This window comes from Phaethon aethereus (assembly GCF_964289735.1).
Source record: "Phaethon aethereus genome assembly, chromosome: 23".
Taxonomy (NCBI): domain Eukaryota; kingdom Metazoa; phylum Chordata; class Aves; order Phaethontiformes; family Phaethontidae; genus Phaethon; species Phaethon aethereus.
Window position 1 is genome coordinate 2,316,696 of NC_138599.1, and position 14,016 is coordinate 2,330,711.

At 50.1% G+C, this 14,016-nt stretch overlaps 1 protein-coding gene across 1 annotated transcript in view; it reads left to right on the forward strand.

The window, feature by feature from the left end:
- Positions 1–5,851: 5,851 nt before the first annotated feature.
- The window catches only part of CBL (Cbl proto-oncogene), a gene marked incomplete at both ends in the record, with an annotated part of 39,976 nt that continues 31,811 nt past the window's right edge, over positions 5,852–14,016 (forward strand). The window contains 2 exons of the mRNA XM_082009965.1: positions 5,852–5,998; positions 12,951–13,198. Of these exons, the coding sequence (XP_081866091.1) occupies positions 5,852–5,998; positions 12,951–13,198 (395 nt within the window). The remainder of the gene's footprint in view (positions 5,999–12,950; positions 13,199–14,016) is intronic.

Genomic DNA, 14,016 nt, shown 5'->3' on the forward strand with positions numbered 1-14,016 from the left:
AATGAGAGGAAATGGCCTCAAGTTGCGCCAGGGGAGGTTTAGACTGGATATTAAGAAAAATTTCTTTACGGAGATAGTGGTCAAACATTGGAACAAGCTGCCCAGGGAGGTGGTGGAGTCACCACCACTGGCAGCGTTCAAAAAACGTGTGGATGTGGCACTTCAGGGCATGGTTTAGTGGGCATGGTGGTGTTGGATTGATGGTTGGACTTGATGATCTTAAAGGTCTTTTCCAACCTTAATGATTCTGTCATTCAGTGGCTTATCCCTAGCCTGTCTCTGCTCCCAAAGCCAGGGTGATGTGGACACCTCCCCAGCCTATGCTTGTTCCCAAGCCCTGCCTGAACCAGAGTGAATGTCATAGCAAGAAACCCCCCGCTTTGCTTTAGCCCAGCAGTGTGCTGGGGAAGTATTTCCAGGGCAGTGCCCCACTGCAGCATCCCTACCACATCCCATCTGCTTTCTGTATCACTCCTCTTTTTCTCTGCCATCTCTGCAGCATTGCTGGCCTCTGTAAGCAGCTTCTGCGCTGCACACCTAGGACTCGCGGGACAGCACAGGCAGCCCCTGGGGCTGGACCCCACATGCAAGGGAGGCCATGTGCCATCCTCTGGCAGGACTTGCCGCTGGGACAGGCTAGTCCCTAGGAAGTACATGCAGGGCAGCAGGCATCCCTTGCTTGCCCCAGCTTCTGACTCCTCCTGACCTTACCCAGATGCTCTTTCGGCATGTCAACCTCCAGTGCTGCTTTCCTGTACTTCTCTTCAGCTTGACTTTCTGCAGCCAGAGGGAGGAAGGAAGGGACAGAGTCAAGAGCAGCTCTTTAATGAGGGCTGGCCCAGGGGAAGCCTGCCTTGGGATGTTCACCCCGGGAAATCTTGGCTGAGACACATCTGCAGCTCAAACACTGGCACCAGGGCAGTATTTATGCAGACACCTGTCAGACACAGAGTCAAGGTATAGCCGGTTTTACTTGAAGCATCTGCCCTGGAGAGATGCACACTCATTTGGGACTAAGGGCTGGGATTTTGCAGTGAAGATGGGGCAGTAACCACAGTGCACAGAGGCTTGGGGACCCCTTCAAAAACCCCATCCCAGACACTCCTCCAGCCTGGCCCACGCCTGCACTTTCAGAGGCATGTAGGAGAGGCTGGGGCCTGGCAGAGCCACTCTCTTTGACCTCCCCCCTGGATCCTGCTGGGCTACAGGTGCAGTGGGGTGCAGGGTGCTTCGGGGAGGGCCCTGGACCCCCCTGTCTCCTGTATCTCATCAGGTGTAACTGTGCTGCTGTCCTGGCGTGGGGTGAGCAGCGCCAAGAGAGATGCAAAAGCCGCAGCCAAGGCTGTCCCATGGGGCCCCGGTGTGATCGTTCAGCCTGGTGCTCCCAGCTCCCGCTTCCAGCAGCCCCCATGATATCTGCCCTCGCTGGGGCCAGGAAGCAGCAGGGAAGGGACAGGAGGGGCACATCGCTGCTGGCTGGAAGGAGACAAGACCCCAGACTCACCTGCTATGTTTCTCTTCTGCTGCTGCTTCACTCCTTTCCTCCCTTACCCTTTGCTCTTTGGAGGCATCCTCCTGCAAAGTGATACCAGTGCTCCCTCTTAGCAACGGTGATCATGCACTGGACTTTTGGACGGGAAAAGGGAGGCAGTGGGCCCCCCCAGCACATAGAGGAAAAGGCCTCTCCTTCCCCAGGAAGCAGGACCCACAGATGTGGAGCTGCAGTGCCTCCACCAGGTTGGCTGTCCTGCCAGCACCTGTCCCGGCTGCTAGCACGGACCGCAGTCCCTCAAGATGTCTTCAAGCTAATCCCTGCTGTTGTAGCAACTATCTGCAACGAAGGCATGTTGTTTTCTGGCCCAAAACCTGCCTCTGCCTTGCAGCAGCTGAGCATCTCATTCCTGTGACAGAGCCATGGATCGGATGCACCCCGTGTCCAGTGCAGCACCAGGGTGGTCTGGAGCCTGCCCCGCTCCCCAGCACTAAACTGGTCATGTTTGGCTGCAGGATTGTGGGACACAGCTCCCATCAGGTAGGCTGGACCTCGTCCCGCTCACATCCCAGAGCAGCAGTCCCAGAGCAGCCCTAGCACAGATCCAGCTGAGCTGTGGGGAAATGGGGACATGGCGGGGAGGGTTACTCTCCCAGGTCACAACCTGAAACGAGCCCGGCATCTTCCTCCCTTCCTGCCCTGGCTCTCCCCTCCGGCATACCTTCTGGCTCAGCACTACAAGTTTTGCCCAGGGGACTGCAGCTGGATTTGGATCTTCTTTATAAAACAGGAGAGGAAGGAAGGGAGAGGACTTTAAACTGCTCGGGACGCAATGAACCCCAAATACCTGGGGGCGAGCCGACGTTTCCTGGGTGCACTGCAATTCTTCAGCAGGACGCGGATGTTGCTGCGTTGCGTGGGCAGGGCAGCAGGAGCCAGGCAGGCAGCAGCAGCAGGAAGCTGCTGCATGGGGAGGCTGCAGGGCCATCGGCTGCCAGGGCAACCCAGGGATGCCGGGCAGGGACACGAGGTCCTGCCCCAGGAGCTGGCAGGGCGGCTGGCTGGGCGTGGAGAGGCAGTGGAGCTGGGCCTGGGCCAGGGACGACGGTGTGGACTGTTCCGCTGTGCAGATGTGCACCACAGGAGCTGGCGTGCACCTTGTGCACACCCGTGCACACGCAGCTGAAACCACTGCCCAGCCACGCAGAGCTGAGCAGGGGGGGAGGCGTCGTGTGTGCAGGGCTGGCGGCTGGCTGGCGGGCACACAGAAGGAAGGGGAGCACACGCTTATGCCAGCCTTGGCTGGCATGACCAGCAAGGAATCTAGACATGGCTCTCGCCCACAACCACATGAGACACACACGGGGCCAGAGGCACCCAGGCACCCAGACGTACTCTCGGCTGCCAGCTGCCAGGGTGGAGGGAAGCGATTTCAAAACAACCAGTGTGACGTGGCTTTCTGGTGCAGAGGAGGTGAGTGACCGCTGTGCTGAGCATGGCCCCAGCAGGGGCCCAAGCAACAGAAGCAAATGGAAGTCCTGCAAAGGGGTGCTGGACTCCTCTTTCCTGCAGGGAGGGAACAGTCCCAAGCAAAAGCAACCTTTGCTTGAAGTCTTACATGTAAATACAGCCACGACTTGGAGTGAATCACGCCCAGAGAAGCAGATAGTTCGGAATGTAATTGCTCAAGCATGTTCCCTGATCTCTTTGGATTAGGGCCATGGTTTTTATATTTGGCTCCACGAAGCTGGTGTAACTCTCCCCAGCCCTCTCTCCAGGTACTTGTGGTATCCCAGAGCTGGCCAGGGCACCCTCCGGTGGTCAATCCAGCTTGACTATTAGCCAGAATTCATTAGCATCTAATGGGAAAACCTCAGGAACATAGCCTCAATAAATGTTGACATATTTGAGGTCAATATAATCCTTAGGAAAATCTGCCCAGGTAATTAAATCCAGACAAGGAGCTGCCTGTCCCAGAAATATTTACCAAGCTTTACCAAAGGCAGTAAAATCAAGACAGTTTTATAACCGATCTATGCAGGGCTCCCTTGCTGTATCTAGTGCTGCATGCTGCTTCCTGCTGTCCTGCTCATCTGATGCCTCAGCAAGCCATGTGCTATGCAGGAACTCATTATGAGCCAACAGGCAGCCCTGGTCCTGTGCAGAGACTCATGGAAGAAACCAGCGCTGGAGCTGGGCTGGTGTGCAGCAAGTACAGTGCTTTGCCATGACAGAAACAGGCTGATGTACGATGTGCATGCGCAGACAGGGCAGGGATGGGAGGAGAGGGATGGCATGTACAAACCCCCTGTTTGCAGCACTGCAGCCTGAGCACAGAGCCCTGTGGCCATGCCCCAGGCTGGCAGGGCTGAGCAGCAGCAGCAGCACAAGGCACATCCCTCTTGCAGCAGATGGTGTGCCAAGGCAGTGACTTTTCCATGCTGTTGTGGGTTTGCACACCTGGCACCCCAGGGGTCCTGGATCCCATGCAAGAGTGGGTGCATGTGTGCCGCTGGGGAAGCAAAGGGGTGAGATCTGTCACGGGGTTCATCTCCAGTGTGGATCCCAGCTCCCTAGAGGCTGAGTCTGTGCTGTCCAGCCTGCAGGCCTAAGCCCAGTCTCTGGGCGCTCACACTTCCCAAAGTGAGGCTGGCCAAACTGCAGCATTTGTTGGTTTGTTTTGCCGCCTTTCCTCCTTGAAGCCTGTGCTGTGAGACTGATGCTGTGCTGTACCAGCCTCAGCTGTTTTTTTCACAAGGGAAGTGTTCTGCCTGGGAAAGGAGGCTGAAAAGAGGATCTGAAGGCAGCAAAGAAACAGAACTGAACTTACTTGCGAGCCCATGTTGTAATTTTTGAAGGTTTGGTGTTGTCAGCTCTGCCAAAAGATTGACCTACTCCCTGGTCTTCTTTTCTCTCCCTGTTGTTCTGTCTGCTCCCACCCCCAGAGACCTGTTGGAGCCGGGCTGCAACTGAGGGGGGGGATAGCAGCTCCAGAGGGCTTTTCCCACCTTTGCAGAGGGAGGTGCCTCAAAGACACCAACAGCAGCCAGGTGCCTTCCATCTGCACCAGAACGCTCCTACCATTTCCCATTCCCATCCATGCAAAGAGGATGTTGGTTCAGGTCCGCGGCTGACTTTGCTTCTGCCCGGTGTCGCCGCTGGCCGCAGCCCCAGCCGCGCAGGGAGCAGTGCCGCAGGAGGGCCGTGCCCCCGCAGCAGGGCCAGCGCCCGGGGTGCTGCTGCACCCTGCATCCTCCATCCTGCACCTTTCATCCTCCGCCTTGCATCCTGCACCCTCCTTCCTGCGCCCTGCATCCCCCGCAGCACCCCCTGGTGCGGTCCCGGTCGCTCCGGGGTAGGTTGGGGTCGGTTCCTCTGCAGCGGCGGCCGGCAGCCCTGCTGCCGAGGGCTCATGTTTGGGGCGCAGCCCCCTTCCCGACGCGCGGTGGCCGAGCAGGCTGAGGGCCGGCTTCTCGTTCCCGCGGCCGGGGCAATGAAGCCTGCAGGGCGAGGGCGTTTTGCCAGCCCGGTGCGGAGGGCGGCGGGGCCCGCCAGCGCCAGCTGCCGCAAGGGACGGGCGGGGCAGAGGCCGCCCGGTCGGGGAGCAGCGCCGTTCCCGCGGCCGCTTCCCCCTTTCCAGGCTGGACATCGGCCATTCGGAGAAAAGGGAACCCGGCTGCTGGAAAGGGGAAACGATGCCGTTTTGCAACCTCCGAAACCGGTGCAGCGGGCCGGGGAAGGGAACCGCGGGCGAGCGGCCGCCGGGCCCGGGTCTATCCCCGCCGCGCTACCGCACCCTGGGGGCGGTGGGACCGGGGCGGCGCGCTCCGAATGCCGGGCGCTGCCCTCGCCGTTCCCATGGCGGCCCCGCCCCGGCCCGCGCCCCGGCCCGCGCCCCGCCCCGGCCCGCGCCCCGCCCCGGCCCGCACCAAACATGGCTGCTGCACCGCCCTCGCGTCCGCCGTGCGCCTGCCCCATGGCTGCGGGGCGGGGCCTCGCGGCCGGGCCGCGGCTCGCCCCTCTCCCCCTGCTCCGGGCGCGGGCGTCGGCCAATCGGCGCCGGCTCCTCCCCGGCGGAGGGGGAGGTCACGGGCGCGTGGAGGGGCGGTCCGCCAATCGGCGCGCGGCGTGGCCGGGGCGGAGGGCGGAGCGGCGCAGGAACCGGGCGCCCCCGCCGCTGCCGACGCCACCGCCCGCGGCTCCCGCTGCCGTCGCCTACCCTGCCCTGCTTTACCCGGCCCGGCCCGCGGGAGCGCCTCCACGCCAGGTTGCCCTGCAGGGCCGCGGCCCGGTGCCGGACGGGGGCGACGGGCCGGGCGCGGGTGTGGGCGCGCTCGCGTCCGCCCCCGCGCCGCCCTCATGTCGGCGCCGCTGAAGAAGGGCCCCGGGGGGCTGATCGGGCTCATGAAGGACGCTTTCCAGCCGCATCATCACCACCTCGGCCCGCACCAGCCTGGCGCCGTGGACAAGAAGATGGTGGAGAAGTGCTGGAAGCTCATGGACAAGGTGGGCCCGGCGGGGGTTTCGGGCCGCCCTGGGCAGGCGGGGAGGGCTGTGGGGCGGCCTTGGGGGGTCGGGCTGGAGGGGAAGTGGCCGCTGTGTGTGGAGGTAGGGTTGAGGCAAAAGGCTGCGGGCTGGGTCTGAGTAGAGGAGCTGGGGTCGGGGGGTGCGCTGGGCTGAAGCGCTTGGGGAGTGGGTGGGAATAGGGTTGGGCTGAAGAGTTTGGGGCGATGGGGTGGCTCTGGGGGCAGAGGGGGCCCTGTGGGGTGGGTTGAGCCTGGAACTGTAGGGTTTTGCAGGGTTGGCTGGGGTGGGGCTGGGGTGAAATGGTGGGGACGAGAGCTGTATGGGCGCCGGATAGAGGGCAGCTTTGGTGGGGGGGAGATGTGGGAGCTGGTGGAGGGGTGTGCGGTGGAGGAGAGGCCTGAGGCAGCATGGGAGTGGGATGTGAAGGTTGGAAGGTGTGGAGGGAGAACAGCGGCTCTGCAAGGGATAAACTGCGTGCAGGGCTGCGGGTGGAACAGGTTGGAGAAACGGGGAGATTTGGGGGGGAGGATGCAGACCTGCTCAAGAGAATCTGCGATTTGTACCGTTGTTTTCTTGTAGGCGCTGGGGTGGGCACTGGTGGTGCTGGAGGGGGAAAAGGCTGGGTATGGGTAGGGCCTGGTGGGGAGCTGCAGGTGCATCGTGGTGGTGCCAGAAGTAGGTCCTACCTGTGTATAACTCCACGAGGGAGGAATCTCAGATGTACTTGTGTGAAAAGTGAGCCTGTGATAGAGCCTGGTGTGTGGGTACTGGATGGTGAGGCTGAGCATCTGCTTTGTGGCAGTTCAGATTATTCTTTTCTGAATGAACAGGGACGTGTTACTGAGCTCAGCACAAAGCCTTTTCCTTAAAACTGGAAGCCTGGTAAAAACCGTAAATGTCTGAATAAAACCCTCTGCAATAAATGCATGTAGTTACACAAAGATAAGGAGTGTGAAATCTAATGTTAAACAACAAAACCTGTGGTGTGGGAATTGGAAAGATCATCTTCCAGTCCCACGCCTTTATGCAGGGCACTGCACTCAGGGGTCATTAAGACTCTCCCCTCCTCCACCTTTTAAAATGCCAGGAAATGGCTATTGCCGAGGGCAGGACACCAGTCCTTTTGGTCTGATGGTGCGATGTGGTATGGCGATTGATTTACTAGCCGGCTAGGTGCGTTGGTAAGTCCAATGTTTTAAGAAATTCTGGTGAGTTGTTAGTGGATGCTAGCGTTATTTATAGAATGACCCAGTAAGTGAGCATAGGCATCCAGAAGTGGGCATAAAATAAAAATCTTCTAACATATTTCATGGGATTTTGGTTCATCTTCTGATGTTATCGCTGTTCAGCTCTGAGGATTGAGGCTAGGCTTGACACGTTTGAGTCTAAAATATGCAGTGCATTTTATAATGCTGGGTTCAGGGCCCTAATAGTAGTGCAGAGTAAGAGCATCACCAAAGTTGCCTGCAGTCCTTGAGGAGTGTCACCTCGCCACCTTCTTCCCCTCTGGGAGCAGAGCAGGCAGGGTGGATGGGCATACCTCATGCAGTTGCCCCGCAGGCTGATGCATTTCAACTTTTTCTCTTTTTCCCTGCATTGTTTATGCATGCAGTGTCTGAACCTCCTGCAATAAATGCTAAAGCAGGCAGAGTGGATGACTTTTTTAAAAGACATATTAAATTATGTTCATGCCAAGAAATCACTTTGTGTTGGCTGGCTCAACAAAAGACATGGTTTAGAGTTGTGCCTTGCTGTGCTTGTGATGAGCTTTGATCACCTTCTACAGAGAGAGATTGGAATAGAGAAAAAAGTCTTTTGAGAAGTGCCAGTGGCTCTCTTACAAACACTGAGGGCAAGCTTAAATGTTAATGTGGGAAAGGTAGTTTGAGCATGAAAAAGTCATCCTCTTAAAAATAAGTTTAACTTGTAGATACAACTTTTAAGCGTGCACATCTTCATTCTTGTACGTGTGATATAGATGTGAATGTCAACCCATGTTTGACCTCATAACCTGGGCTGTTCAAAGCAGAAGGTTGGCCTGAAAAGAAACCTTTGATTACCTTGGCCTTTTGAATTGCAGGGGGATGTTGTCTGGGGAGGTGGGGATACTTTCACAGCTTCGGATCTGCATATCCAGTCTTTGGTCTCCACCATGATATCACTGACAGAAAAGCCAAGGCTGCTGTATTTGTCACAAGTTAAAATAACCTCTTTTAAATGTGCGCTGACTTCCCAGTTTTGCTTGTAGGCAGCATCTGAAAGCTTTTAGGTGTACGATTAACTTTTAAAGTCTTAAAGAGTTAGTTGTTTGGTCTGATTTGTATGGGAGGAAAGATTTGGCTGTGAAAAGCCTTTCAGATTTCAGTTAGACTTTAATTGTATTTATGCACACTTATGAGAACACATATGAATTAAAAATCTTTTTAGTACTGTAGCAAACTGCTAGGCAAACATAGTGTTTGAAACTAGTGAGAATGGCTAAATGAATGGAAGGTGTTGAAAACGGGTTAGTTTTTCTGGGCCAAGTAAATGAAATTACAGGTGCAAATAAAAAAATATTTGTGTGCATGTTTAATAGATTATGTGTTTGCCTTTCAGAAATGTGTGCTCTATCTATGTGCTACAGTACATTCATGACCTGATTTGTTAGTCTGCATAATTAGCTGTTGTCAAAGTATTTGTGCATCTCTGTTTTCAGATGTGACTGATGAATATCCTATGCAAGTTGATTCTTGTCCAAATATTTTCCCTGTAATGTTCTCCATAAGCTGCCTGATGTATTCCTGTCTTTCAGATTCTTTCACTTGAAGTTCTCATTTTTGTCAGTACTAACCATTCCTCCTATGTGGTCACATATAGTATGGACATAAAATAGCCCTCTTCATCTGAATTAGGTGACATTTATGCATTTTTCTATGGAATAGAGGTTAAACGTGTCTTTTGAAGCTGAATGTGTAGCCATACGTCCTGTGAGCCTGCAAACTTGCAGTGACGAATAGCACAGTAAGCAACATGGCAATTTCCTTGCAGTGTCTTCAACCTAGTAAAGTGTATAGATTGGTTCCAGTGGGAGGAACTGCTGTTCATTTGTTTTTATCATGCTTACTCATCTTATCAGTGCCTTTAGCACATAAGAAAACATATGATGTATTGGCTGGTGAAAAAAATTTGTATGTTTTACACAAAAGAATGAGATTACAAATCAGTTCTTGCAAATGTGATCTGGGTAGCAGATAATGCAGACCATTTGAGTTCATTGCTGTGGGTGGTATTTGAAGAATAGGTGGTGTAGTCATGAACCTCTCATGATAAGAGGGATGTAGCAGAAGAATGGCAGAGTATATGTAGTAAGACATGGGGGAGGAAAATGAGCTCTGAGATAAAACTTCTCTAAACAGTGTACTGATGCCATTCAGTTTCTAAAACTGATATAGAGAAATGCCGCTGTAGGTCACCTTCACTGTAAGTAGAAGAGAGGCCAAATACAAATTCATCAGGAGATAAGAGAAGTTTGAGTAGGTTTTCTTTTGCTGTTGGCTTAAGAGTAAGTGAGATGTGATTTCAATAAAAAAGTTAGCTGTTTAGCTCTTAAAGGAAGCAAAGAACTATGGCTTTTCAGAACTGTGCTGAAGGTGTCTGAGCTGGAAGGGAAAAACTGTTATCTGGTGCCTGGGGCCATGTCAGGCCTGGAACTCCGTGACACTGTCCCATCTGAGGCAAGCAGGTAGATGAAGTCTGTGCCGGGGACTTTCTGCCAGAACAAGAAATGGGCTGCTGTATCAATGGCTGCAGCAAAAAGGCTGGCGCTAGCTTTTTCGTGGATAGGGCTGGGAATGAGCAAAATAGGGAAAGTAATGAACCAAGAGGATGGGACAGGTAGATGGGAAGCTGAGAGGGGGGCATTCAGGGTATGTTGGAAGAAACAGCCTGCTAGTGGGGCAGGTGGTGAGTCCACCTTGAGGGGCTACAAGTTGTACAGGCTTGTGTCCTCTGTTGAGCAGCACTCTCTGCCCTTCTTAACAAGTACTGTATGTTGTTAAATGCGTGCATTTGCTTAGGTATCTAATTTTTCATGAGTGCTTCTATAAAATGACCAAGTTTAATCAAGAAGCAGCAGTTCATAGTTAATGTAGCTTTGTTTAAATGCTTATCTTAGCTAATTTTGGTCAACTTGGTAAATAAAGAAGTTCATTTGATAATAAAATCACAGCAGTTTTGGCCTTTCTGTTAACTATTTGAGGTATCTTTGTAAGTCAGTTCTTGAAAAACGTTTTACAGAGGCTATGAGAATGAGTGGTTTGCAGAACTTGCTTCTGCTGTGAGGAAATTTTTCTGATTGCTATTGAAGTTTGTTACATTACTGACACACAGTGGGTCATCGTCTTCTATATCTGGATATTTTCAAGGGGTAACAGCCAAATTGTTTTCCATTACAGATGACTGAGAGAAGTGCATACTCTGACTTGTATGCTTGCTTAATGTGGGTTCCTCATAAGAGCTGACTGTGTTTTTATTAAGGTTTTAAACCCACCATGTAATAAACAATTTCTGTTGAAGAAAGGATTTTGCTATCCATAGCATAATTCAGCTGTGTCTGAGGAACATATTTAGAACCTATTCATGTTGCACAGTGAAACTATTTTTATTCAGAGGACAAATGTGTTGACTCAATTCATTGATATGGTTCATTGTGCAATATTCAAGGGCTCCAAGGAAGCAGCAGTTGAGGCATCAGAATCAGTTGGATAAGTCAGTTGTCTGACCATCCATCTCCTTATTTAGACCTCCTAATCCGTGGCAAACTCTTCAAAATGGAGGGAAAAATTTGGTAGGTTTTTTTCCCATGTGTTCTTGGACAGGCTTTTTTACGCATGTAATTCTTTTAATGGCAGTCAGATTTTTCTGTTTCAGTTTTGATACACTGGGTGCCTTTCTCTTCACTGAAATTGAGTCTTTCTCAGTCAGTTCTTATTAGAGACACTACTGTAAGTCAGGTATAGTTTGGGATGTCACTTAACTCTACGAGGTTGCTTTGCTTGGCAAAGTTAAATGCTAAAGCACTGTTTCAGAATAGATTACTTTGTTTACCATCAGCATTTAAGTGTTTAAGGGAAGTAGGTGCGTTGTAGGGAACTAGTCAATTCCTCTTGAAGGTTTCACAAGGTTTTGTGGAAATGATGTACTGCAAAAGAACGTTAGATTGTTCTTTTATCTTTTCCTATCCACTTCACTTAAGCTTTGCATTCTGCAGCACTACATTGTTTGATACCTGTAATACTCTTGTACCTGGCAGTGTCATTAGTTTGGACCTCATTTATGCACTTGGTATAAAGCAGTCAGATAACATTCATTGTAGTGAAGAACTTCAGGAAACTAAAGTATCTACATTTTGTACCGGCCTTTCTGTCATGTTTGATGCAAGTCGCAGAAGCTAGAAGCTGTTATCCATGAAGACGGCAGTAAGACTATACCAGCTGCTGGTTCTTAGCTTGTAAACTTCATCTGATACTGGCCTTGCAACTCTAAGAGTTTCAGCACTTTTTATGACTGAAAATGCATCACTACTTTTTCAAACTGCTGCTTTGCCTATCATCCTCTCAGGCTAGATAATGGAAAATTTTGGCTATGATGGATGATGAAGTGGCTTCCTTTATCCTCGCCTATCACATAAACTTATTATCATAAGCTTTTGGCATGTAAGCTCTGCTCTATGTTAAAGACCTATATTAAGTTCAGCTTGCATCCTGATTTGTTTGTGTGCAGGTGTAACCGTTGCATTGCTTTTGAGTTCTGAACAGGAATATTCTACTTGTTACTTCTACTGCATTTTTAGGCACTTTTGCATTATTTTATTGATGATCCAATAAATTCACTGTAGATGGAAAAAATTGGGTTGATAGATTCAAGTTCTTAACTTTGGGAATATGTGATCTCGCTGCTAAAAAAGTAAATTGAGAACATGTGGCTTGGAAGGAATAAAATGAGATGTTTAGTTGTATGCCAAGTGGAAGACAGGTTGAGGTCATCTGATAATCCTTTAATCTAATTACTAGTATCACCATGGATGTGTTGTTTTGTTTTGTGGTTTTTTAATAAAAAAACAAGCAACAAACACACAAATTATTGTGAAGAATCTAGTTTGCTATGAGATTCATCTAACGGAAGTTAGAAGCAAGGTTCATGCATAACTGGGGACACAAGTTCCTGCAAGCTAAACTTTTCCCCTGACTTTTCTTACCAGATATTATGCTACAACTTATTTCTCATTCTTGCACAGAAAAATTCCTTTGCATTCATTCTTTGTTGACGGTCATCTTCCATGAAAGCTGTTGTTCCTCTTAGTCCTTGTATGTATTGAAGGAGGAAGAAGATGAGATTCTTCTAGTACTGTTGTCTTCAAAAGACTTTCAGCCTGGAAAGAATTCCTGGCATCAGTGATACCTGTAGCAGTGGAACTTCCTGTGTGGGCATATTTGTCCCGAATATATGGGTTGGTGTGAAAAGCCACTTTTGCAGCCAAAATCAGGGCAGCTAGACAGGTAAAGTTCTGCCTATGGGCATATTTAGAGCCTGAAATTTCTCAGGAACTACTAGACACATCTGTGGTAAGTTATGTCCTTACCATTTACAAACTCCATATTGAATTTCCTTGAATTTCATATTTGAAAATGCACTTGCAGTGAAATGCAGCCTCATGAAATATAATCGTATGTATGTTGGGAGTTTCGTCAGTCCACGTGCACTTCAGTCCATTAGACTTGATTCTTTTAGGGTGACTGGGCTCCCTATCTGCACTTGAGCAACAAATGAGGTTTGAGAGTGAACGTTTCGGTGTATTGTGTCTGTAAGTAACACTGAATTGTGTTTATGTAACTGATTGCTACTTGCTATTTTTACATTTTCAAAATGGTATTTTCTTCATTAACCATAGGTGGTGCGTTTGTGTCAGAACCCAAAACTGGCATTGAAGAACAGCCCACCCTATATCCTAGATCTGCTGCCTGATACCTACCAGCATCTACGAACCATCCTATCACGCTATGAGGGGAAGATGGAAACCCTAGGAGAAAACGAGTATTTCCGTGTTTTCATGGAGAACTTGATGAAGAAAACCAAGCAGACCATCAGCCTTTTCAAGGAAGGGAAGGAGCGGATGTATGAGGAGAACTCTCAGCCTAGGTAATGGGAAGAAATGTTTTCAAGTATTTATGATACAAATTTGCTTTAGTGAACAAGAGCTTCAACAAATGTCTGCTGGTTGATATGTTGTCTTTACATGAAAACAGACTTTGATGAGATTTGAGTCTAAGCATAGAGTTTTAAGTAAACTATACTTGGGTCTATTGAAATCTTAGAGCAGAGTAAGTGTTTAGAACCTGTATAACCTTAGTTGTTGTGTACTTCAGGTATGCTAGGTTAATAAAAACAATAAAGGCTGGTGTGAAAATGTTTTGCAATCCTTTGCATTGACATAGAGAATGCCTTGTGAGAGAGGATGATAAGGTTCAGAATGACGTTTCTGGCAGTTTTAGGAAACAGTAGAATGTTTTATGTATGTAGCAAAACAGTCATCCACACTGAAACTTGTAATTGGTCTTCAGGCTTTACAGCACTTTTAGTTTTTCTGGAAACAGAAATTGTACAGTATTTCTGGGGTGTGGGGAGTAACCTTGTTTTGTGGGAATAAAACATCTTACTAAAACCCTGTAACTTTCATACATTGGAAACTTCATATTTAACGTAGATCAGGGTGCCACGCTTGTGAACTCTTTCATTTTGTTCAGAAGGCATAGCTGAGATCAAGGGACATCTTCAAGGTAAACAGCACTTACTAAAAAGGGTAGGTGGGGGTAGAAACTGCAGCTGTATCTGAATATAAGGCTCTCGAGCAAAATAGCATGACTTTGATAAGCACTGTACTGTACCTGAAAAGGTGCTTCTTTCCTTCATCTAGCTTTAAGGAAAGGAGAGCCAGGGTGATATGAGTAGAATAAAGC